The 27,202-nt window shown below is 42.2% G+C and overlaps 1 protein-coding gene across 10 annotated transcripts in view; it reads right to left on the reverse strand.

Annotated features, from left to right (window-relative positions):
* Nucleotides 1-1,948: 1,948 nt before the first annotated feature.
* The window catches only part of phactr4b (phosphatase and actin regulator 4b), a 38,191-nt gene continuing 12,937 nt past the window's right edge, over nt 1,949-27,202 (reverse strand). For 6 of the 10 annotated variants that reach the window (XM_051956834.1, XM_051956829.1, XM_051956828.1 and 3 more), the window contains 13 exons: nt 19,287-19,457; nt 18,904-18,984; nt 16,912-17,412; nt 14,375-14,704; nt 11,894-12,025; nt 10,358-10,886; nt 8,519-8,814; nt 7,348-7,546; nt 7,115-7,170; nt 6,649-6,710; nt 6,422-6,559; nt 6,081-6,157; nt 1,949-3,496 (listed from right to left, as the gene is read on the reverse strand). In XM_051956834.1, the coding sequence (XP_051812794.1) occupies nt 3,481-3,496; nt 6,081-6,157; nt 6,422-6,559; nt 6,649-6,710; nt 7,115-7,170; nt 7,348-7,546; nt 8,519-8,814; nt 10,358-10,886; nt 11,894-12,025; nt 14,375-14,704; nt 16,912-17,412; nt 18,904-18,984; nt 19,287-19,457 (2,588 nt within the window). In that variant the 3' untranslated portion in view covers nt 1,949-3,480. Of the gene's footprint in view, nt 3,497-6,080; nt 6,158-6,421; nt 6,560-6,648; nt 6,711-7,114; nt 7,171-7,347; nt 7,547-8,518; nt 8,815-10,357; nt 10,887-11,893; nt 12,026-14,374; nt 14,705-16,911; nt 17,413-18,903; nt 18,985-19,286; nt 19,458-21,676; nt 22,401-23,695; nt 23,900-27,202 lie in introns of those variants that run through there. The other 4 variants (XM_022193433.2, XM_051956827.1, XM_051956835.1 and 1 more) reach the window with 4 other exon arrangements.

Here is a 27,202-nt window from a genome sequence, read left to right on the forward strand (position 1 = left end):
GCTCAGTAAAATATGGGTTCAAAGCTATAAATATTTATTGTTTTTTGTTTTTGGTCACATTTTACTTCCCTTCAGCCGAGCACTGTGCACACCCATGTACTTGTCTATGTGTCATGATCTGTGAATGCTGGTTTTCCTCATTATATCAATCTATATTTTAATGTTGCTCAACAGTCTGTAAATACGCTTTGTCTTTTTTCTGGTCTTTATGCAGCTGCAGCAATACAACATCCTCACTTTACAGCAACAACCCATCAAATCTTCTTCTTTTCCCTTTCAGCTTTTCCCTTCAGGGGTTGCCACAGCGAAAAAACTCAGCATCTTTCTGCAAATATATTCATTATCCCTCCTCGGTACATGTCCAAACAACAAGCCATCAAATAAGCTCTTATCCTCATCAATATAAGGTATAGCTATTCATGTTACATATTTTATTGCCCAGGCTGTCCAGATCTTTCATCATTTGATATGATAATAGTTGCAGGCTTTTTTATTTGCTTGTTTTAAACATATTAGCCATTATATCATGAGAAAAATGTTTCATCCTATGAAATGGTTATGGTCTGACATGTATTTCACCATCAGAAGCTGGAAGTTGAGATATTTTTTTCAGAACTGTGTAATGGACAATGTCTGGAATCTGGCAATATCAGAACTGATGATGGGATGCTGCGTGACATAGAAATTTCCATCCATTCTCTATACACCACTTTATCCTCACTAGGGTCGCGGGGGTGCTGGAGCCTATCCCAGCTGACTCGGGCGAAGGCAGGGGACACCCTGGACAGGTCACCAGTCTGTCACAGGGCTACATATACAGACAAGCAACCACACTCGCCTTCACACCTACGGGCAATTTGGAGTTACCAATTAACCTCAGCATATTTTTGGACTGTGGGAGGAAGCCGGAGTGCCCGGAGAAAACCCACGCATGCACAGGGAGAACATGCAAACTCCATGCAGAAAGATCCCAGACCCACCCCGAGATTTGAACCATGGATCTTCTTGCTGCAAGGCAAAAGTACTAACCACTAGGATACTATGCAGTCCAACATAAAACTTTGTAAAACAAAACAAAAAAATGTGCATAGTGCCAGCAAAATTATTTGCCTTTATTTTATTCACTGAAGAGTTTACATACAGTAGTCCACTGACAGAGGTGGAAAACCAGGCAAATGATGTATTAGATGTCCAGCATATGTATGCAATAACGTGTTCCTGAGTTGTAATTCTGATTGAATTTGATCTAAATTCAAAACAAAGCACTAGCATTGTTGGAATGGTCAGGTTATGGAGATTAATATTTAGAGAGCAATTCAAACAAGCAGAAGGGATGTGAATTTGGACAAAAAGTGTTTCATTCTAAGGACTTTACAGACATATGCTCATCTACACTACTGTTCAAAAGTTTGGGGTCACTTAGAAATGTCCTTATTTTTGATAGAAAAGGGGTTTTTTCCAATGAAGATAACATTAAATGAATCAGAAATACAGTCTAGAAATTGTTGATGTGGCAAAAAGAATATTCTTGCTGGAAATGGCTGATTTTTAATGAATATGTCCATAGGGGTACAGAGGAACATTTCCAGCAACCACCACTCCTGTGTTCTAATGCTACATTGTGTTAGCTAATGGTGTTGAAAAGCTAATTCATTATTAGAAAACCCATGTGCAATTAAGTTAACACATGAAAATAGGTGTGAGTTTTCATGGAAAACATAAAATTGCCTGGATCACCACAAAACCTTTGAACAGTAGTATATATATACAAATAATGTCCAGGTTTAGCTTCTAGCAATGATAAAAAAATAAACCTGCCACCAGGTGTTGCTGCAAACCTATATTCTTACTTTGGAGGTGCTAGATTAAAATCTCCCTACAAATCTCCACCCGAACACAAGCATTACACAAAACAGGTCTTTTGAATAAAGAGCCCGGCGCAGAGTCATTTCACAGGAGGTTCAAGGAATTATATGTTTTTTAATTAGATCCAGATGTGACTATTTACAATTACAAAGAAAACCGTCAGCTCATACAGTTCCACATTCAATTAAAAATGAACTTAGTTTTACACAAAAACTTTCATATTCCCATTCTTGTAGCATTTTAATCATAAACTAATATTCGTGCTTAAAAAAATAGCAACCTATCATACTTTTATATTTAAAATTTCTTTTCAAATGAAAGGAAGACAAGATATACAGAAGCATCAGTTAAACCTATATCGACCTGTACACAGCATAGAGAACCCTGTAAGCTACTGGCCAGACAACAATACAAGATAAAACACTTCTGCAGTTTCAAAGGTTTTCCAGCCAAATTGACTCCCTGTCGACCGTTTATACATTTTCAGACTTTTTGATAAATCCCTGATCTACACTCAACACCAACTCACATTAAACTCTTAGTATAGACGCTATCGGCATGACCTTATTCAAAATGGCTACAGAATGCATTGCATGTTCGATCGTTAAAGGGAAGTACAAAAACTCATAAAAAAGTATAAATGAAGAGAGATTATCCAGCTCCGACGGCGCTGGATTGTGTGTTGGCTCATGCAGTGGATTGCACAAATCGGTGATATGAAAAACCAGAATCCTATAGTCCTTTAGGTATGTTGGCACACTTAAAAAAAAGAAAAAAACACCAACAGCCTCCTGACCGGCACCTCTAATAACTAGCTGGATGCTTAAAAGGCCACCTCACATCACAACCACAAATACAGGCAAGCCAAAAAAAAAAAAAAAAAAACAATGAAAAAAAGGCTTAAATAAAAACTGTCACTACTCATGTGATCAAAATTACAATATAAAACGTCTTGTGCATTACAGAATATTTTGCAATTAGATCTTTCCCAGTTTCATTCTATGGTATCACAATAGCAGTCTGTACACAATTAATACAAAACACACAATATCCCAGAGAGTCCTAAAACAGAATATCGCAGTCTTCACCCTCCAGCTCGCTCCTGATGCAGCCTCTATTATCTTATTATTACTGTGTGAAGTATTATCATCATTATTATTACCGTTATCATTGTATGCTGTTACGAGATGAGTTAGCGTTTCTATTTACAGTTTAAGAGGCGGAAAAAAGGCAACACAGAATGAGGCCGCGTTAAAGGTTGCAACTAGATCAGAGTCCCTGAGGGGTACCACACCACGGCAGAGCCAGAGTCAGCCCCGTCGGCCCTCTGCCGTCTTCTCCGCTTCATTGGCACGTGGATCCCCCTGTCGTCTGGGAGAAATACTGCATCTGGTCCTCATCCACCACCACCAGCCACCAACCACCACCTCAGTTAAGTGAAAGCAATGCAGTGAGAGGGCGATGGAGGGCAAGCGAGAAGCGAGTCAATTCCAGGCTTTCCCTGATAATCTGTACAGTACATTCTGGTAAGGAGGGGCGATGTGATGCGTCTGCAGAGGGAGCAGCTTCTTGCCACGGAGATCTTAAGTGCTTCCTTATCCTCCAGTTGGGACGCTAAGGCCGGTGGAACCTGAAACAAAAACAGAGAGATCTCATGAGGCAATGCTTAAGCTTTTAATTGACTTTTTAATACCATTTACAGGACCCTCTTTTTTCCAGTTATAGTCACTCAGTGTATTTATAGATTTGTAATTAAATCTGTATATACTGGTTTCACTGTTAGTGGTGGAATGCTCAGCTCCAGCACAGGATTTAAATTGGCTTCACATGCACGAGGAATTCATTGGACACAATAACCGCATGTAATCGAGTGTTGCAGTTTTTGACTTAATCTCACCGATACGAGCCTCAGTGTTTACTGTTCTCGCTCCTCGCCGGATCAAAGCCGCCGCTAATGTAAACCTCCGCTGCCGCTAATCCACATTAAGTGAAACAGAGAGCAGCTTTTCTTGGGAAGCGCTCGCAGAAAATGCGTTGTGTTTATTACAAAGGCAGGCCTCTGAGAGCAAATGAAAATGAAACAGATGCATTACTGAAACAGTGGCAGAGTAGCCTTAATGAACTCCTTTTGCAGCGCCCTGCAGGTGTGTGAGAAATTACTCAGACTGTGTGCACCATGAAATCAGATAATGGAAAAAGAAGCACCAGCACGACAACAGAATACTCACCGATCTGCCACAATATCATAAACCACCTGCCTAATATGATGTAGATGTGGGCTCCACAAGACTTGTAAAGGTTTCCTGTGGCACCAAAACTTCACATCCTATGTGTCATATAAATTGTATCCCTGAATCACAGTTGGTTTTTTTAATACAATAAAAGTAAACCCAATTCATCAAGTGAGACCATCTTCTTCTGTTTTCCAAAGTACAGTTCTGATGCTTATGTGTTCGTTGTAGGGGCTTTCACCGGTGGATAAGGGTGAGCATGGGCACAAAAACAACAAGCTGCAATGCTCTGACACCTTTCTATAATGGCCAGCATTAAGGTTAGTCAACAATTTGAGCTTGCAGCTCTTCTGTGGATCTCAGATTCCTATTCTCGTCCATTTTTATCAGCTTCAAACTCATCAAAATATTAGAATACCTCCACCCACTAACAGGTGCCACTTTAATGAGATAATCAGTGTTACTCACTTCACTTAATGTTGTGGCTGAAGGGTGTACATGCTCACGGCAATAACAGTCATTAAAATGGTGACTAAAGTTTGAAAGCATCAGTTTCTTTTAATTAGTATGCTAATTTATGCTGCAAGGCCTACTGAAACCCTAATCAGATAGAATCCATCTGACCATACCTGTGGTACAAATATCAGGTTGCTACGACGTATCTCGCAGTGAATTTGTTTTAACAAGAATAATCACTTATCTGTCAATTAGCCTAATTAGCTCATCAGTTAGCACATATTTTTCAACCCAACACATCAGCCTTTCGCGTATCGAACTCGTTGGCTTTAGGTGTTAAGGAATGCACGCCGTAAGGTATGCAAGTGTATGCAAATATATGCAGAACGTTGCTCAGAAATGTAATCATCTATTGAAGCAACACGATGTCGTTCGAGTGCTGAACGGATACGTTGGTTGCTGTTATGTTGCATTTTTAACACAAGCAGCGTTTGTTGTAGTATTAAACTGCAATTATTGCCAGTCATGTCAAAGTACCATGACACTGCATTAAGTACAGAAACAGCAAAAACAAGACATATTTAACATAATAAAAGTCAAAACACTCCTTTGTCTTTTATGACTGGCATTTCAAGTTTTATCTTAAGGCTATAATGGATTAATGCATTAGCAGCAAAGTGAAGATACAGTTACAGTGTTTATTCTAAGAGCGGCACATAAATTTATAGGGTGTATGAAATATTTACACAAATACACTACCGTTTAAAAGTTTGGGGCCACTTAAAATGTCCTTATTTTCTGAAAGAAAAGCAGTTTTTTTTAAAATGAAGATAACATTAAATTAATCAGAAATCCAGTCTTAAAATTGCTTCAGTGGTAAATGATTATTCTAGCTGGAAACGGCTGATTTTTAATGGAATATCTCCATAGGGGTACAGAGGAACATTTCCAGCAGCCATCACTGCTGTGTCCTAATGCTACATTGTGTTAGCTAATGGTGTTGAAAGGCTAACTGATGATTAGAAAACCCTTGTGCAGTGATGATAGCACATGGATAAATATGGTAGTTTTCATGGAAAATATGAAATTGTCTGAGTGACCACAAACTTTTGAACAGTAGTGTATGTTCTTCTTCTTCAGGACCTTATTGAAATATTTGTCTTCTTTGCATGAATATTTTACCTTCTTTGACCATCAGAAAGTTGCAATGCAACAATTTTAAGGAGTCAGAATACAATTCCTCTTAGGAATGATGAATGTGGGCCTCTCACCGCAGGTTTAATGTTTAAATATCTTTTTTTCCTTAAAAGCTCCCGGTTTCAGGTGAAAAAGTACCTACAGCTGCAAACCAAATGTATATTTCACTGTGAAATGTAGCAATTTGCAGAAGTATAAAGCAGTAGAATATCTAAACACTCAAGCGAAGTTCAGGTACCTCAAAACTGTATTCGAGTACAGTACCTGAATGAAAGCCAAGTCTGTAATCTGAAGAGTTATATAGTCAAATTTGAAATAATGAAGGTGTACCTCGTGTAAATTCTGCTCTCTTCATGAACCTCCATTTCAGTGCTCTTATAATCATTGAGCTCCTTCCGGATGGCGGCCTAGGCAAAACAAAAAAAACATATATTTCCGTTAGATGTGAACTTAAAAAGAAAACATCACACATGATGCTCATTTATTGTGAAACATCATTCACTCCAGGGGAATTTGTTAGGCGTCTTAATGAGGTTTTCTGGAGATTATTATTATTTCATACAAATGTTCTTTGTGCTTGTAACAATGTTCTGGACATCTTGTTTTCTCCTTTTGTCATACTGTATGTGAATGTTGTTGTACCAATAAAGCCTAAAAACCGAACTGAATACCTTGTCAGCTGGAGTCAGCTTGGTCCACGGCTTATCTGCCCTCCTGTCATAGTCCTGGGCGTCTGTTACTTCCACATACTCATGGAATCGCAAGATTTTTCTTGCCTGTAGTTCTGCAACTGTGGGTCTTTGACTCAGCTACAAGAAGCAGATTTTTAATGCCAGGTTAATATCCGGCAAATACATGATCTGACACTTGGATGTCTGTAGTAGATGTGTTGCTTCACCTTTCTGGTCAGCCGCCGCTTGATCTCTCGAACCTCAGCTTGTCTGTCAGCCTGATTTTTGGCTGCAGAAAGAACGAGGACAGGGAAAGAACAACAGAGCTTAAATTAGACTCGGCTATGAAAGCTTGGTTTTGATGTGCAGGAAAAGGTAGAGTGAAAGAAAAGCAGCTTCCAAAATTAGACATAATCAGTGTTTCAAGTAACCTTTTCAGGTGAAACCTCTTGCTGCTGTTAATGCATGTGGAAATTACTGTCAGAAACGCAAAGACGTGGCTAGAATAAGAAAATGTGGCTTTATCGTTCATACACAGAAGCATCAGACCAAGGAGTGGGGAGTACTTCTGCCAAAACCCAGAGGCAAATTAGTCCAAACAAGTCAAGGAGCAGCTGATTCAAAGCAGCATCCCTCCTTTTCACTGGTAGCATTCTTTAGTGCAGAAATTGAAAAGAAAGATCCGATACTAACGCTGAAGGATGTTTCTTTGTTCGAGTTCTTCAGCAGTGGGTCTCTGGCTGAGTCGCCTGAAGTGGGAAAAGAAGAAGAAGAAGGAAAAAAGAAGAACTATTTTTACACAATTTCATCACCTTGTCGTTCAGGTAATAAGTAGGACAAAGATCTAAGAAATGATTCTTCAGGAAATGCAGCTTCACCGTTGTCAGTTTAAACCAAACAAAAGGAAGTGACAAAGCTGCTGTTACCTTGTGAGCGCAGTGCCGATCTGAGTGCGAATGGCCTCCCACTGCTCCCTGCTCTGCCAGGTGAGGCCCGTCTGTCCCGGAGGCTGGTCGTCTCTGCTGCACCTGTCCTGGGTGAACCTGTCCCTGTCGGGGGCCGAGGGGCGGCTGCTGAGCTTCAGAGCCAGGGTGTCCTTCCTCTTCACCCGACTGGCCAGAGCACCTGGACAGAAGCCAAGCAGAGACGTACGGTCAGGCGTGAAGGAGTCGAAAGAGCAGACTGGCTGGAATCCAGAACCCACCAAAAAGATCCGAAAGGCATCTTTCAAAAAAAAGAAATCACTAAAATGACACCATTTATCATAGCCAAAAACTGTAATAATAGAAAGAAATGTTTGGATTTTCTCCTTTCCTACAGTACTTGAACTTATCATACACACTAGCAGTCAGAAGTTTGGACACACCATCTCATTCAATGTCTTTTATTTATTTGTATTATTTTCTACATTGTAGATTAACATTGAAGATTGGCACTTTTTTGTTTACAACGTAATTCCACATGTATTTTTTTGTACTTTTGATGTCTTCAGTATTAATCTACAGTGTACAAAATAGTTAAATAAAAATCAATGAATGAGAAGATGTGTCCAAATTTTTGACTGGTGGTGTATATCTTTCGGTTTCATCCACAAAATTTACAGAATCAAAGCCTAAAACAGTGCTATTTGAAAAGAATCACTTTATTTTACATGTTCTATGTAAAGAGTTGATCTGTAAAAAGAAAAAAAAAATTCTGGGAACACAAGTGAAATCAAGGAACCACGAGGGATTCGTCTGCAATCAACAGTCACAAAAGTTTAGTGAATAATCGGCTGAAATGCAGGCAGTGTTTCCACAGAGCAGATGGGAGACAAGCAGGGTAACAAACAAAAATAATAAGTAGTAAAATATCTGTAGTCATCATAAATAATGAAAAATATTCGTCTTTTATTGTTGCACAAAATTAGTTTCTTGGTTCTCTGTCCTTCTATTCATGATTGTCTTTTTTCCAAAATGGTATTTATTTATATTTTAGTACAAAATGAACACACATTGAGTAAAAATGTGACAGGAGCAGGAAAAAAAAGAAAGAAATGTAACCTAATAACTGCTTGGGGTTCAGATACACTTATCATTTGAACGTGATCTTGCTTACTCAGTGGGGGCTCATCCTCCTCATCCTCATCTGAGTCTTCATCTTTTCGAATATCAGGACCGTCCGAGTCGCTGTCTTCCCCACGCATGTCGTGCTCTCCTTCCTCATCCTCATCCTCTTCGTCTTCCTCCTCCTCACTACTGTTTCCTCCCGGGATGACGCAAATGCCGGCGTCACCGACCAAACACCGGCGACTCCGAGGCTCCAGCTCCGGCTGTGGGATCTCCCCGTCATACTCCTCCTCTTCCTCGTCGTCCTCTTCTTCCTCTTCCTCCTCTGAGTAGTCGTCTTCAGATCTAACAGAAAAGGAATACAAATATACACATAAGCATTATTAATATATTTAAAACAGTTGTATTTATTTAACAAATTTTTGCACTTAACTCTCTGAACATATAAGCCTGTTGGTGGGCTTGAAAGACATTTTATTTATTTAAATCTCCAAAACGGTATAATCAGAGTAATAACTGGAAGAATGCAGTGATTTTTAATTTTTGACGGTCCTTGAACTAATCACGTGAGAGTCTTGGTTTAGTGGGAAAAAAAAAATAGCCAAATCTGAGTTTAAAGTTGTGATATTTAATTAGAATTACTTTACTCTGCACGCTGCAAATAAACTGTTTGCTTTAATCCTATTCTAAAACTTTACATGCTCTTTGGTGCAAACATAAACCATTCAGTGAACAGATGGAACCAATAGTGAAATGACATAAAAAATAAAAATCGTGAACTTCGTTTGAACTGCAGGACGCGTTTAACCTTTCCAGCAAGTTGATTCCTCACGATATTTGTGAGTTCACAAATCTCTCAAGAAACCATCTTGTACCGCTCCAGCCTTCACTGTTCATACAGAGCCAAGTTGGCACGGGCCAATCACGCAGCAGTATTCGTGTGTGGGGCGGGATAACCGGGTGTGAAGACGACACCAAGCGCCAGTAGATCAAAACAAACATGGCAACGGAGGACAACGATCGTGTAGATGCTGCTATTAAGTCAGTTTTAGCTGAATCTCCTATCGCTTCTTTGAAGGAAGAACAACGAGAGGCGCTTTGCACATTTCTGGATGGTAAAGATGTTTGTGCTTTTTTACTTACGGGTTTTGGTAAGAGTTTAATCTACCAATTGGCTCCGCTCGTTGTGAAGATCCCGCGATTGGCTAAAAACAAACCTGTCAGAGGCGGGACATACTGTTGCATTGTCCAATCCGTGCCTCTTTCCTCCGAACGGATTTCCATGGAGCGGTCCCAGATTGATATTGTGGAGTACTACCAAGTACTACACAATTATTAATCTGGCTATTGCCAGGTTAGGACGCGTTTACACAGAGCAGAAAGGAAACAAAGGAAAAATTTAAAAAGTAAAAAAGCTATAGCATGTACAGCGACTATTTTATTAACTTTTTAATGATTTATGCAATTTTGACTTTGTCATTCTGTACAAAATATGTCCACTCTTCTAGCCTTCTGTTTCCATGGAGGTGCAGGAGTCGATATTGCAGCGAAAAATGAGCCCACAGTGAAAACGAGAATGTATGTATACAGCCTCCAGCATTTAATACTGTATTGTAACCAGGAAGCACCCTCAGTCTTCTAGCTATACCAGACTTTACAGTGATCAGGGTGAGACTGTCTCCAGCTTTGAAAGGAATCAAGTACAAAGCTTCGAAAATGGATGCGAAGGCTGCTCAAGGTCACATGAAACGCTGGATCTCATGTAGAAAGAAATCCTACACAAAGACGAGTGACTTCTGCAGCTTCCCTCTATGTCAGGTAACCTTGTTCTGACTGCACTGAGTTGGGATTTTGTCTTGATAAAATGTTATGTGCAAAAAAAACTCACAGTTTTAGTGGTTGGATGCTGACAGGCAGGGGGCGACCACGATCTCCTTGGTACTCCGGAGGGGTTTCAAAAAGCAAAGTGTGCGCCCGCTGTAACCCGTCTGGATGCGGTTGGGCTGGACCGGGGCTGGACAGGGCCCGCTGGATCATGATGTGCAGCGGTACAGGAGCCGGGCGCTGGGGAGACTCGTTGGTCGGGCTCGGAGGGTCGAACAGCATGGGTATGGGTTGGGGCAGCGGGTGGGGGTAGGAGTGCTGATGGTGCAGGTGGTGGGTGTGTATGTGCTGCCGGGGTGGGGAGGGGGGTATGTGAGTCGGCAGGGGAGGGGAGGGAGGCGGGGGAGGCAGCTGGAAGCCCACAGGGAGGCTGCTGTGGTCCTCCAGAGACAGCGGTGAGGGGTTGATGGGTTGGTTTGAAGCCGAGTCCTCTGTGTTGCGTTTGGTGACCGGGGTGGTCCTCTTAGGGGGCATCGGAGGAGAGGGCTTGGCCGGCACGAGACTGGCGCCCCCTGTGGCTTGGATGAAGTCACCTGCGAATAGAAAAACAGCTGATCCAACCATATCCTGCAGAAGCAAAAATAGCTGCATCTTATACATGAATGAGCAGCTAGCGAGTGCCTTATTTTTCAGTCTAGTTTGCCTCTGTGACACGAGTGCATAAGCATCAGTCATACATGTATTATGCACCCGGACATGACAGAACGCATATGAACAAAACTGGGATTACATGTCTGACTGAGCATTATGGCACACATACGGTGAGTCGGATCACATGACTGGGCTATAAAGGCACACAGGGACCAGTGTGCAGCATGTGCTCCGGGTCACAGGGACAAAGCAGACGTAAGCCTACATGCTCTTCACAGCCGGATTCTAAACCTGCCATGAAAACTTATTTATTAGCAGAGTGTAGCGCAAGAAGCTCAAATGCAAACCTTCCAATTATGAACATGCAGATATGTCTATTTGCTACATTGTTCTTGAAACTCTGTAGAACAGCTCAGTGTTAAAAGCATAGCCGTGCTACTAGAGAACAGTGCTGACAGACTTGAAACATGCAGTAGGCTACAGCGCAGATTACTTCTTCGCCTCTAAAATAAGTCAAGCCCGTATGTTAGAACCCTACTGCCCCTCCACCCACCCAAACATTCAACCACCCCCTCCATCCATCCCAGTTGAGCAGAAGCGAAGTGGATTAGAGCTATAAAATTCATTTGATGCACCGCAGGCCGCAGCTGGAACCCGCTGAAGGCTCTCCCTCATCCACATGACAAACACACTGAACTGCACTCGCACTCACTCACACAGAAGTTGTCTCTCAAACACATAAAGCACGCTCATTATCAGCTCATGCGGCTCCTATATACCACATCCAAAGAGAAGCGATCAAGGCCAATCGACAAGTTAAAGGGATCGGGGAGGAAATGTGCTGCCAGCTAGAAAAAGGATGCGACATGATGAAGAATGCAGACTCTGAAGGGGGGCATTCCAGACACTGGTGCCCTGGTCAGAGAGTTATCGGAGGGCATCCTTTTACCTGAGCGCAGGCCTCCGGCCCGCCGGCACAGGTACACAGGCAGGGACAGGTAGACATCATAGTCGCACTCTCGCTTCCAGCAGGACCAGTAGAGCGGAAGCTGAGCGTTTTCTCCCCCCTGCAGGGCGGAGACTAACAGGGAGGAGACGGAGGCCTTCAGCTGGAGTGCTTAATGAATGCAACTACATGGTGGAACTGTATGTAGGTGATTAGGTAGTGACATAGCAGTACACTATGAGGGAAGGCTAGTGTCGTCCTAAATGCTCATCTATTATGAAGAAAAATCCACCAACTATGAGTACTATGATGTCAAAGGTATAGCACCATATAGACACATACAGTTATTTGTTTCTTGTCAGGAGTAAGATGAGTAAATTGCTAAGAATCTTATGTCTCTATGTTAAATAAAAATCTATTTTTAAAAAAAAGGACAAATGAAGAACAACTCCTCATCAGAGTTTGTTCAATCCTCTGAACCCCTAAAACCCAAAAATGGGTTTCAAAGACATGTTACATTTTTAAAAAATATGCCAAAAATGACACCATTTATCAGAGCCGGAAACTGCAAAAACTGAAAAATATGTTGATTTTTTTAAACCTTTTTGACAGTTCTGAATCCAACCACAAGTGATGAGCAGTTCTACTGGAAAATGTAACTAAATCTAAGCTTAAAATTCTTAAATTTCATCAAAATCCTTTTATCCTACATGTCTCATCTAAAATTTTTCAAAAAACAGTTTGTACTGAACAGATTCTGCAAAAAAGAAAAAGTTCTGCAGTCCTCTGTGTAATCAAAACATCATGAGTGGTTCAGCTGCAACCAACAGTCATGTGATAAAAATTCAGTAAATATTCAGCTCAAATGGGATAAACTGCAGGTACACTATATTAAACTATATCCATACCATATATAGTGTTATATGGCATCGTATGAAGACGGACCATTTTTTCTCCAGTACTGTTAACACCTGTAGGCTCATGAAAAAAGTTGTACAAGCTGGTTCCATTATTTGAAAAATAAAAATTAAAGATTTACTATGATTTAAAACATAAATTTACCTTACTGCAAAGTTGTGCTGTTTTGATTGAGGTGCAGGACTTTAGATTGCAGTAAAAAAGGATTCCAAAGTGAGTGAAAATCGGAAACTGGCCGGGGTTCGGAGGGTTAACGTGCATTAACTTGAGCATAAAAACAAAAGAAGGCTAACTGCCTCCTGGCTCCAGATTAATTTTTAATGTAACCAAACAACTGCCCTAAAATATTAATTCTTTGTTATTTGACTTCATATTTAGGCTCAGTACACTGTCAACCAGTGCTCTGACAAATGTTTGTTCTCTAAACTACATTTGCGTTTCAGTTCTGCAGTACTCCTGAACAATACTGTTTCTCCCTTTTCTCCAGTAAAGATATTGTAATATTTCTCTTTCCATTTGACTGCCAGCAGGACAATCTGATAACAGGACTGATAACCAAATAAAACTGCAGAATGCAGGACATGTTTTAAAAAAAGGTTCCAAAATCATCACATGTGCTGATAAGATGAATCAAAGTAGACAGCCTTGCCCAAGAGGGAATTAAGGCAAGATCCCAGATGAGACTAACCCACAGCAAACAACAAAAACAACAACAACAACCACTACACTGCATCTGTGGGAGCAGCGGCCCACAGCCACAAGAGTCCCTGTTATCTTCTGAGTGTAAAACACTGGAAAAGTTGCAGCTAAAATAGTCCAGGCGTAATAAGTAATTAGCTGGGGAAAAGCTGCTCAAGCTGTTCAGATAACATCATTACCAGGATGTTTGCGCGTGCGTGTGCGTGTGTGTGTGTGTGTGTGTGTGTGTGTGTGTGTGCGTGGCTCGTTGTGTTCAAGACTTCTCTTCTTTACCGTCAGTTGTGCACTGACTCATAAATGCACATATTGTATGTGCCAGTGGGAAGACGACATGCTAAGTGAGCAGACATGCGAGTGTTCATGATGCACATTAGTAACTGTTGATGAGACAAAGTGCTTTTCCTTCATTGTCTGTTCAAGTCTTTCTCTGGTTGTTGATTTAACCCAGAAAAACTCGTCTCTGTGGATCATGGTAACATATTTAGATGCCGCTTTCTGTGAAAATCATTGCTTTCTACCTTAACATGGCTCACTAGTAACTCTACAGTGTAGCATCCTTTAGAATAACTGGATCCCTCCCTCTATTTTCAGGAACCCGTTCCTGCTTGTGGCAGCTCAAACACACCGCTTACCGACCACTATTTGCTCAAACGCTGTAAAACTACACGTTGCAAGTTGGATTGGTTCTAGGTTTGTGACATGAAACCCTACAAGTCTGAATCTGTGTTTTTGAGAATGGAGGAAATGCTCAGCAATGGTGTTGGCTGCTTACTTTGCTCAGGATTGTCCTTCTAGCATACGAAAAACACCATATGGACACGTTAACAAGGTATAAACTTGAATCTGTCACGCTTCTGCAGGACTTACCCAGCATGGCTGCATTGCTCCTGTTCACAGGTTTGGGTGGAGGCAGAGGGGGCTGCTTGGTGACCTGAGAGGTGGAGGTCAGGCCTGAAGACTGCTGAGTGTTTGCACCCGCAGAAGATACAGACCGAACAGGTTTGGACGTCACAGCCGAGGGAGAGGAGTACTGGTTTGTTGGGTGGTTGGACGGCGTCCGAGGCGGACCCTCGCTGCCAGGTTCAGGGGCGGAGCTCATCAGCCACTTTGGAGGCATGACCGACTGTTTGGGTGGCAGAGGCTCACGCAGGGTGTCCCGCAGGGCCTCTGGGTCCGGAACAAAGTGGCTTTCTGACTCTAAGAAAACAAAAACCAAAGGAAACTGTTAATAAAAGTTAAACAACTTTGATCATCTGAGCCCCAAAAATCATCAAATCGGGCATCAAAATTACACCATATACCAGAGCCAGAAACTGTAAAAACATAAGGAATTGAGTAATTTTAAACTTTCTGACAGTTCTTGAACCACTCAGTGATGCACCCTATCATTGGAAAACTTAACCGAATCTAAGCTTAAAATCATATTTTATAAAATTCACATTTTTTCTACATGTATCTTTAAAAAAAATAAAGCATTTATTCTCTAAAAAACTAAAATTCTGCACTTGTTGCAACCAGGAAACCATCAATGGTTCAACTATGACCAACAGTCATCTGACAAAAATGTGGGGATTTTTTGGCTGAATTGCAGGCTGTGTTTACACAGAGCAGATAGGAGACAAGAATGGAAACAACTTAAAAATGTTAGTCGCAAAATATCTATAGTATGTGTGCCACCATTTTTTCAGTATCGGCAACACCTGCTTACACCTAAAATAAGATAAGAAGACAAAATGTTCTAAATATAGGATGCTTTATTCAACCCTGCAGGGAAATTGCAATTTTGCTGACGTTATTTATATATCACAAAAGCACATACGAAAACAGTATTTTAAAAACAAATTGAAAAAGACAAAATAATTTTTAAAAAATCATAAAAAAGGATTAATACAATACGTGCAAAATTAAGTACATTTTGATTCCATTTAGAAACTCAACTGTTTTTCTCTTTTCTATGATTTACGGCATTATTATTTTTGATCCACTGCACAAACAAATTTTTGTAGTTCTCTCTACTTCTACCCATGGCTGTGCTGTTTGCATAGAGGTGCAGGACTTTATATTGCTGAAAAAAATGAGCCCACAGTGAGTAAAAATGTGATACGAGTAAACACTCATAAACTGCTTAAAACTACAGTATTTAACATGGATTGATAAATTGGAAACAAAAATCTGCAGCTGTGGCGCCCACATAGTATTCTACATGGCAAGGAATTACAAAAAATACTTTTATCTTTTCCACTGCTGAATCATAAAATACCTCTCAGCATCGCTATAAATGTTTCAGTTCAGAGACTGAGCAGTGAGCCACTTTCTGCCGCTTCACCACTCCGAGCGCTCTCAGTGATAGCACTTGTTTGAGAATTGCATTATCTAGGGATCAGCTGTGAAGATAAACAGAGTAGGCGGCTGCAATTACCACCAAAAACCCACCTCCCTCTGCCCACCCCGCCGCACCCCGGAGCGGCCCCCACGCTGCCGCTGCTCCCACGCCATTCCTCAGAGCTGCAGCGCTCAAGTTCAGGGTTATTTATTTACAGATGAACCTTTATCACGGTGACGTCACGCGACCGGAGAGGAAATAAGCCGACGGAAAAGCAGGAAGTGAGAATGAAGAACAGAGGGAGAGAGAGAGAGAGACAGAAAAAAAGGAGGACAGAAAGCAGGATAAAGATAGAAAGAGAGTGGGAGAGAAAGTAGCATCAGAGAGAGAAATAAAAAAAGGAAAATACAAGGTGAGATGGAGAATAGAGGCGAGCAGGGACACATGAGTGAAAGAAAAAATCTGCTCACCTACAAATCTATCCGTCGAACAAAGTTTTGCATTGTTGTTTTCAATATGATGCATTTTATGATCTCATCTAACTGACATAGTTCCGCACAGAATTAACGATAAAACTGGAAATAATTTAAGTGCGAGACAAGCGATAAGTGGACAGCTGAGATCTAAAACTGGCACAAAACATGATTATTTCTCAATTTCTTTTTTTATTTTCAGAGGAATCAATTAGCTGTGGCTCTTCACCAATTATCACTGAGCTGACAGTGTTAGCGTTAAAGGGCAATAATGGGTATAGTGATCGTGCCACATTAATTAGGAGAGGAGAAGAGAGGACGAGCTATTCCCTCATGTTCCTAAATAGGAAGCGTAGCTGGAGCAGCACCCCTGGGAGCCGACAGGAGTCTGTCTATATCGGGGAGGACAGCACATAAGCAGGAAAGTGACAGCAAGGAGCAGGGAGGGGAAAAAAAAAAATACGCCGACTGAAGAATCACCTGCTATCTTCGAACGCGTATGGCGGAGTTGTAAAATGTGCACTTTTTCTGTAACTTTCTTCTGGTGACAATAACCCAACAGGGATCCTGTGATTGCAGCTTTTCAAAATTGGTGGAAAATGACTCACCCCTGCGAGCTCTTCCCTCCTCAGCAGATGCATGTCGAGGGAGCGTCGGCTTCCAGTCTGCTTCTGCAGGCCGACTCCTCCTGCCGTCCTCCGATGGGGCCTTCTGGAGCCCTGGCCTCTTCTGCCCATCCTCGGGGTGAAGCCTGCCTCCACGTCTGCCCTCCTCCATCTGGCCGTGAATCTGGCCCTGCCAGGCCATGTTAGGCTTCCACTCGCCCTCCCCGTGCGAACGGACCCCCATCCCTCCGCTTCTCCGCCCGTCATCGTGATGTCCGGCTCCCCTGGGGCCCAAGACTCCACGGCGGTCTCCGTCCGAGGGAGAGCGGCCCCTGCAGTCGTCTGGATGGGTTAGCCAAGCAGGGTTCATCCTAAAGTCCGACTCTGAGGGGAGTCTACCCTGATTACATGGACTCCTGCCACCGCTGATGATTCCTCCTCCTCCAACCCCAACAGGCAGAGTGTGGCCATTCTTCACGTAGGACTGCTTTTGGGCATCTCCATCTGGAAAGGTGGACCAGAAAACCTTGGTTAGTCTCATATAGCAATATCTTGAATCTCAGCACTGCAGAAGTGGAGAATGGTCAGATGGCACCTCATTATAATTCTGCTATGGGTTGAAAAGAAAACATGGCTCGTTTGTATTTCTTTAAACCAATCGTCTTCGCGTTGCTGTTGGGAGCAAAAATAGGTTAGATGTAAAATACTGATGTGTGAATTTTGGAATGACATCTGCATGCATGGGGGCGAAGTGGCTAATTTAACAAAAACACAAGCAAGGCTGCCGTCTTCCACAATACAAATCTTCGGCAAAACTTGAAATTTTCATTGTGTTCTGAAGAGCTTCAGTTAAAGAAACTGATTTCTATTTTTGGTTCGCGAAAACGTGTCTCCTCTCATCTAAGAGGTTTCTTCAGTTCGGTTCCAGAACAAAAAAAAATACAAATAAACTGTGACATTGTTGAGTCAAAAAGTCTTTGTAAAGCTCCAAAAGAGAAGTGAAACGCCTTCAAGAACCAAAAAGACCAGTCCAGCTGTCTTCAACTAAAGCTTTATGATGACCTGGATGACTAAATCTTCCCAGACTTTCAACATGTTGGTTGGTTGCTGGCTTGAGACTGGAAACAGTTACACGCTGATAATGGAAGGGGAGGAGAGGAACTTGCTGGCTTATCCTTGAAGTCTACATCCAGTAAGTCAGACTGATCCTCGATGAATACACAACTCAAAAATGACAAGTTCCAATGTCATTCTGAGGCATCAAGTGTGTGCGTCATAAAATACCTGGCGATTCTAAATTAATCAAATTACACCAATGACATACTTGTACAGTCTTCCTTGATACTGTTGAATGAACCCGATGCCATACAACTAAACTGATGATTAGTCAATTGATCCATTAGATTATAAAACACCTGCTGTTTCTAGTTTCTCAAATGTCAGTGTGTGAAGATTTGGTGCTTTTTAATTCTACTGGTGGCTCTCATATAAACTGATTGGTATTTTTTTAGGTTCTGACTGCAAAATTAATTGAAAAAATGACCAAAATAGTCATTCCATATTAAAAAAGGAAGGTGTCCTTAACTCAAGCCCCACAGACCGAGTCAGTGTTTGTTGGTGTGATGAAGGAGCAGCTGTAGGTTTAATAAATGGGCCTCTGCTACAGCGGGGCCTGCACAACGCTCGCACACACCCCTCTCAGAGCTATTTTGCTGCAGGGCGCGATTCGTTCCACTTTCCCTCAGCTCTGGAGAGTGGCATGTCATTTTAAACAGATATTGCATTACTTTGAAAAACAGCGAGGTGAAAGTAAATTTGCCTTTTTTAAATATGTCTCCGACACCTGCCGGATGTAGGGGCGACAGCGTTCCTGCCATAATGCACTGATGACTTAACTGTAGCGCCTGCGTGGGTGTGATTGCCTCAGGGCCTGTTGCTGTCAGAAACAGACACCACTGTGTAAAGAGATCAGATGAATCACACAAGTCCTCTTACCGTTGTCCGGGACTTCCTTCAGCACTCCCTGTTCTATGAGCTCCTGTCGCGTACGCCTCGTCGACATCTTTCTCTCCAGCTCTGCCGACAACAAACAGAATTACACATCAAATGTTCCCCCCCCGAAGAAACAATACTGCAGTGACCTCATGCTCCAGAATGTGAAGATGCAAGCTTAGAAACCATCACTCAATAGGATACTGTGTTTGCAGCGTATTGTTTTATGTGCATTGAATACATCAAGGGAGGCAAACTGGCCATTCGAGCAGGAACACATGCACTGAGGAATTCTGATAAAAGTTGAATGTAACTGATATGGCCAGTGAAGAGGGAGGGGTGGGGTTCACTCACACCAACAAACACAATGAGTTTACAGCACAAACCTTCGGAAGTTTCCTTGAATTTCTCGCTGCTTTTCTTCTTCCGCCACTTCCACGGCTTGAAGATCTTGCCAAGGGTCGAGAACTTGCCCTTGCGCTTTGGGGGAGGGGTGCTGTCCCCCGTGCTGCCCCCTTCTCCCACCATTGTGCTGTGGTGCTGCTCAGTTTCATCATCTAAAAATGAAAAAAAAAAACATCAGTTTAATAGAAATGCATTTGTTCTAACAAGCTGAGCCAACAAACCATCCATCAGGTTTGAAAGACATAACATCTTATGTTATCGCTGGGAAAATTAACCAAATCTAACCTTAAATTTGTAATATTTCATCAATATCATTTTATTATACATGACTCATTTAACCCTTTACACAGAGACTAATAGGAAATATATAAAAATAAGCAGTGAAGTATTTATAGCTTGAAGAGCCACCATTTCCCCAACATTGGTAGTGCTCATAGGAACTTTGAAAATGTAGTACATCTTGATTCCAAGTTTTCTTTTCCATGTTTGGTAATAAATAAATAAATCTAATGCAATTTCTTACTTTACATTTTTCAATTCTGACCACTTTTAACTATGGTTGTGCTGTTTCAAGGACTGTCCCTCCATCCTTAGATCCAGACTGAATCCAATCCAGGCAACATTCAACTAACCTGTAAGGGCATCGTCATCATAAGCCGCATCCTTTGTTTGCAGCTGCTGTCACACGTGTTGTAAATTTGAATAAATTGCTTTGTAAATGCAGCAATATCAATCAACCCGCAAATTCTTTATTGGCACTGTGCTGATAGTAGTGGTGAAGCTGGAGACACATGATACAAGCTGCGACTGGCACATAGGAACAATGTCTTCAACAGTCTCAACTTAGTTTAAGAAATATGCGCTGGGCAGATGTTATTAAGCCTCACAGAAGACTTTGTCATGGTGCCTCTTTATTAGCTATACCTGCACAATATTCTCTGCTTGCCAACACAGAAATACCCACTTCCTTCGGTCACTACAGTATGTAATAGTAAGAGCTCCCACCTGGTGGCACAACCAGGTATTACAGCTAATTTACAAAACATGAAGTGTGTATTATCGAGGAAATTGATACACTTAATCAGGACATCCATTACTGTTTCCATAGAGGTGCAGGACTTTATGTTGCAGTAAAAGAATTAGCCTGCGGGTACAAAGATGACAGTAGCAGAAAATGCCCAGAGACCGCCGAGGTTCAGACGATTAAGGCCTTAACAAGATTTTTTTTTTAAAAAAAACAGACACCGTGATATGAAAAATAATAGTATAGATTCATCAGCAGGCATATTATCCCCACAGCAGAACTTTCTATTCTAACCGAGCTCATCTGCTGCCTTTGTAACCAGGGCCAGGATCATTACGGCTGTTATTATCTTTAGCTGTTAGTTCTCTGGGACTGAGTGTGCCTTGGCAGGGTGATGCTGAGAGCTCATGGACTCCTCCACATATCCACAGTTAACAGCAGAGGTCTGACACTGGCACTCAGCCAGGATTTCTCACTGTCAAGTGCTCACATTCCTTAGCTAGATGGAGACTAGTGCCTTATCAGCCTTTCAGCCCTCTGTGGAGAGGCAGGGCATACATGGATGCAGTCATAAGCAGCAGAAAACGGCTGCCAGTCATGATACATACATAGACTTAACAGCCAAAAAGTGAAACCTTTTAGAGAACGCCGATCATTATGAGATGTCACCCAGGCTCGAAGTGCTCCATTAAATGGCATTCTGCAGTAATGGCTAAATATTCTGGGTTGTGTGATTGACAGGCCACCTGAGAGAGTGCTGAGCTTGAAGAGACTTTCAAACATTCGCTCTCTGTACAGGCTGCAGCTGCTGGATTTAGCAGACATAATATTTACCAGTGGAGGGAGAACAGAGTCCGATCTGAAACGTCCAGCCTCATGCACACACAGGATGTCTAGGCGACAGTAATGCCTTGCAGTCTGATTCCCACAACAATATGCTCTCACACCATACTGATGTGGCTTACTTAGCCATCCAATAAAGGACACAGGAACACAATAATAACAATAACATTATACTTGGATAAAAATCGACTCTTCATTTCACAAACGCACAGCAAGTCGAGGTTAGCTAGCTACATCCCAGCACTCCTGGAGCTGGCAGCATTTCAGTGTCTTACTAAGGGACATTTTAGCATGGTGGATGGTTGCTGACAAGACTCAATCCCATTTTTGCAGCTGAAGGACAGAGTGTTTAACTCCACACTGCTGGCAGGGTAAAATTTGAACTGAATGCTTGTAACGCAGAGTTTAGAAGCCTGGTAGACTGCAAAAGCCGGGGTGGCAAAACAATTACAATCAGAATTCAAGTGCAAGTTTAAAGACTACACTCTGACAAACAGAATCTACCTGGAAGAGAGGTGTTAAGTGTCCAGCTTCCACGGTGGCGGGACCTGAAACAGCATGCCATGGGGAAGCAGGGAGCATTCAGCAACCCCAAAAATCAACTATCCTGTATATTCCAGCAATCAGATCACAGAGGAAGAAAATGCAGAAGAGCTGCTCCAAACTACAGCAGAGAGGCTCTGGGTTCAAGGGACATATCCACACCATGGAAATCCAGCTTATCTTGGCGAGGTAGAAATCTGAGGATTCAGACCAGCTGCCATAACATCCAGATTAAGCATTGCTTAAGGCAGCGTCTCTGTGATCCAGAACTGAGGTTCTCATAGACAGCAGACTGTTCTGTCAGAGAAGCCTCTGATACAGTGGCTCAGCTGAAGCCAGTGAAGCAGGATAAGAGCTGGCTGTGCCAGGCCTGCACACTCCAAAGCACTGCAGAGATGACGATCGCAGCGGACTCAGCCCATGCAGCAGGCAAAAAGATGACTGACCATATCCTTAGCAGACTTAAGCCTGATTACAAAATGTGTCATTCTACCGTCACCAAAAAAAAGAAGAAAACAAAGAGGAAAAAAGTACAGATCATCCAACTCAATTATCACATTCAAGAAAGCTGTGGATCCACTCAAAATGAATCTTCACAGATACAGAGAAAAAGTGTCCGACAAGCCATTGTTTCAGCCGTAGTGAGAAGAGGTCTGGTGTGTGGTGGCACTACAGCTGTGTGCGACTGTGGCTTTGGGAATGGGAGTAAAGGGTAAAAAAAAAAAAACAAAAGAGCCACAAAGGGAGAAAAAGTACAGACATTATGTTTGGGGGGGGGGCTGGAAACAGTCACAGAATCAGGGTGGAGTGGCGTTTCCTCCCTGAGAACAAAGACAGCCTCTTCCCCTCATACTCAATAACACAGTCCAGCTCAGGGAAATACGCTGCTTAAAGGTGGGTGACACCGGCGAAACGAATGAATGATGGTGTAAAACATATTCCATTCACAACAAGACTCAAACTGGAATTGTTGGAATCATGCTCTGCAATCATGAGCTCTGCCGAGATAAGGCACCAGTCAGGAAACATGGGGGTGTGATTGTCTATGTGTTCCTCTGACGCAGTCCATCATGAAGCCACACCTACTGATCTCTGAAACATTTCCCCAAGAATACCTCTGACCTCATGATTCAATGAGTCACAGCTGGTCAGGTAAGGTGAACGTGTAGTTAAAGCAGTTTGGTATTTTAAAGGACACCGGTGAAATTTACACAAGAAACCGGCATCCATGGGAGTCAACAGTCGGGAAATACCTCCAGCCTTATTATAACCCCAACCCAAGCCAGGGCAGATTATGAAATTTAATCTGCCTGATTGACTGCACAGTGCAGTTAGAATCACTGTGATTGCTCATTGTGGAAACCTGTGTTCACTAAATTATTCACTAGTAGTGAGAAGCCAAAGAAACAGCATCGGAACATGCCATAGTATGAGGATTTTTTACTGTGGTCTCATTTGTTAAACTCAAAGGTTCAGTTTCCCAGACATGGATTAAGCCTTGTGAAAGACTAAAAACTTTTTCAGTGAAAAACTTCACAGAATTTTCTCTTCAGTCTATGATTAGTCTTAATCCATGTCTGGGAGGTGATTATTTTGTCCAAAAAAACTGCACTAATCAGTGTGTGGTTTTTTTTTTAAATTTATGTAAAAACTCTCAGTCAGACATGAATTCCGATCTAATTTTTCACTGTAACATTAGAAAATAAGTGCGCAACACATGCATGAGAGTGAAAAAACACTGTTGAGATTTATCCACGTGATGCCAGTGATTTAACATTCCTTGTGGTGGTGAAAGTGAAGGAGGGGCTGAGGGAGGGAGAGAGGGGAGACTGTGCGAAGTTGATTACACAATCTTCAAACCTCATCTTTCCTCACTGAAAAACTATCAAAGAGGAAAATAATTATATGCTGTGCATGGTAGGAGTGGAGGGAAGAAAAAGACAACTGAGGAGAGTGCAGAAGTGAGTCCAAAAAACTCACCGCCATTGTTGTGTTGTTGTGGGTCCTGAGCTGGGATCTCCACACGAAGGCTCTGTCCCATGATCCAGCCCCTGAGGGGCCTCTACCTGTCCTGCACCCAGAAACGTGCGCGCTACGCTGGACAGATCAGCACCTGCCTTCCTTCTTCAACAAAGTCCTCTTGCTCTCTCAGATCTTCTCCTCTTCTCTATAGTCTCTCTCATCCGCCTTTCTTCTTCTTCTATGCCGTCCACTTCAGTCCCTCCCTCTCACAATCTCCTTAAGACCTTCCCTCCCTCCAGGAGCTGGACTCCCTCTCCCCTTCACTCGCTGACCCTCCCTCCTTGGCTCATAGCACAGGTCAGCATTCACTGACAGATGCCTACCATTCCTGGGAGGAAGACGAGTTATGTTTTCAATTTTGACGAGAGCACTGCGGTATGCGGTGCGATGTGTGCGTGCAATAATGTATGTATGATGTAAAAGTATGCTTTGTGGTGTAGTGTGTCTCCAGAGAAGAAAGACTATCACGATTCAGGCCAGACAGCAAGAGGAAAAGACTTCACCATCACAGAGGAAACTAGACTTGAAACCACAGAGCTCTGACCACTCTGCATGTCCACAAAACAATTATCCTGCTAACACAAAAGTGTCAGTATGTAGGCCTTTTTAGAGCTGACAAACACAGAAGACACAGTATGGGAACATTTGTAATTAGCAATGCCTCTAACCTGACAAGCAAAACCTCTAATTAAAACTGGATGTGAAGGACAGAGGAGAAAAACTTCAACAGTTTCAATCCATTCCTTCGATCAGGGGAAATGTTACACAAGATCAGACATGATTTTTGCAGGAGCTGCGTACAGGTCAAGTGTGCCAGAGATGCTGCTCCCTCTCAACATTTGTACATGAATCTCAGTCAAATGTCAATCGAGTCGACAAAATCGATCAGACGAATAGAAAGACGTGTCGATCGCCCACACGGTGAAGTTTCTGTATTCTGTACGCACAGTAATATTAGGCCACTGCTGTTGTTCAGAACTAGCAGGGTGTTTATCATGCTGCTCACCTCTTTTAATTCCTGCAGACACCATTTTACTCACATCTCCAAGTCTCTTATCACAATTTGAACAGACTTGAAGGCATTAGCATGACTTTGAAACATGTTTGCCAAGGAGAGCTGTCCTGTTTTGGGCTTGAATATAGAAAGGCAGAGCAAAAAAAAAAGAAAAAAAAAGACCACTTTCTCTAAACTAGAGGAAAAGCAGGAGCGCAAGCTGGACCCCCTGAATTAGTGCTTTGATTCCTTTTGAGGTTTGAGTGTCTTCAAAAAAAAAGAAAAAAAAAAAAAGCAACCTTGTTTTGTGCCTCAGAGGAATCCAGTGCACCGAGCTGTGTCATTATGCCTGGATAGATCAGAGTTTTCTGAGCGTTTGGCTGCATCTCGGGCTGTTTCTAAAGATGGAGAACTAGTGTGTTCGGCAGCGTTCCTTTTCTCTCCCTGTGCCCCACATACAGCCTCCACACCGGGCCGGCTTCCAGAGAGAACTGAGCCAATCCGCATGAGCCCAGAACCTGTTGGCCTGACCTGGATAACAGACTGGGCCAGGCTACTTCATCAGGCAGCCAGAAAAAGTCAGGTAAGCATGTACGAGCACATACGTATCCAGGCCTATCCGACATGGGGAGATGTTAAAAGAGTGCTGCTTTAAAGCTCACCGCTCATTCAGGACATAAAAACAACCGTTTTAAAAAATGTGTTGATTTATCACCTGAACGGCTCATGGGAATGTATATGGAAGTTAATATGCAGCAAAACAGGGATCAAGGCAATTATTTTTCATCACTTGGTTGGCTTGGTGGCACAGAGATCGGCTCATAATAAACTTGAAATTAGATGTAGCATGTTAGTTAGTGAGTTTTAGAGGCGCTACTGGGCAGACTGTGTTACCGCTGGACTAGAATCCTGACAGCTGAGGCTAACAGGCTGCAGGCGAAAGCTTCATAAACCCTTCTCAGACAAGGGATGCTGCTTCATCAATCTGTTTCAGTGACAGCATTCTGTCATGCAGACATCGGTCACTTCTGGTCACGGCTTCATTCCAACATACCCACAACAGTGACAGAGAGAGTCAGCGTATGCAAACAATATTTGTCATTCACGCAAGATTAGACAGCACATCAAGTCGTTATCAAGCTGTCAAAATCGCGAATAGCCTAGTTTATTTATGGTTTCCTAAATGCTTGAAATTGTGTCAATGCGTGATGATAATTTAACTAGTACTTTACCAGCAGTGAAGTCAAAATATGCCGAGATGGAGCTGGTACTCTGTGTGTGACAAGTAAAAAGTGACTTTTATTGTGAAATCTTCATGAATCCCACCTCCATGTCAAGGATCATTCAAAATTAGGGATGGTAATGACAAATCATTAATTGGTTCATTCAAACAAATCAATTGATGTGGCAAAAAACGAAGGACGTGCATGACAGCTAATGGGTTGTAGATCAGCTGTAGTACCTCATTGCACCAACAGAGGGAGCCTCTTACTGTTTAACACTAGAGCAACCTCAATTCTGACGATGACAAAGCCTCCTGTGATGCTTAATGCCATCCAGCCGGCGCTCACAACTCAGCGAGCTAAACTGAGCCACTACAATGTCACTATGAGCGCGAGTCTGATTGTATACACCAGTAGATCGGTCCATCTGATGTGGTATTAGCTGTTAAAGGATCATTACTCAGGATGATATCGACGGAGTTCATTTCATTTTATGGATTAATCGATTGTTCATTGATAAGGCTGCTTAATACTGGTTAACAAAACTGAACAAAATTTGCATCCCTGTAGATAATTACAGATAATTAATAAAGCGAGGGCTGTTGCTCCATGTGCTTTAATGCACACAACTCTATTTGAATGTTGCTGTCTAAAGCCGCAGGTATTTAATAAACTCAGAGGAAAGACTCCTACAAACAGCTGGAAGCAACAAACTAAACTTTAGCTCCTGTTAACATTTTGCCAAATCTCGGATTACATTCAGTGTTAAGATCCATTATTCTGAGCTTCGTTCATTGAAGTAAAGTTTTATTTTGGAGGACATTTTAGTTTGTAATAGATAAGAAAGTGTGGAGCAAAGAGAATACGAAAGGTGTTTATTGTCTTTTGTGCTCTGTGTGATATTTTTAGGTCAATATTGGCGCTGATAGCTGGAAGATGTCTCCAAACCGCAGCTCAAAGCAAACTGAACGCGATGGCATTCAGTACAGATATGTGCCGTGTTGAACGTGATAAAGAAATGCTACTATGTCCAACTTTGCAAGACTTCCAATGCAAGTCAGAGAAGAGTGAGCATTCAGACCAGAAGTCGACACACTCAGATCGGTCAGGTTTTTGGAAAGGAATGCAAGTCTAAAAAGGACTTAATTTAATGTGCAGACATGAGCATATTTATGACATTCGACGTGCTTTCGGGCAGCTTTTGTTTTATAAAAGGGAACTTGTTAACTGCACAGCTACAGGTGACTG

Source organism: Acanthochromis polyacanthus, chromosome 12, assembly GCF_021347895.1.
Source record: "Acanthochromis polyacanthus isolate Apoly-LR-REF ecotype Palm Island chromosome 12, KAUST_Apoly_ChrSc, whole genome shotgun sequence".
Taxonomy (NCBI): Eukaryota; Metazoa; Chordata; class Actinopteri; family Pomacentridae; genus Acanthochromis; species Acanthochromis polyacanthus.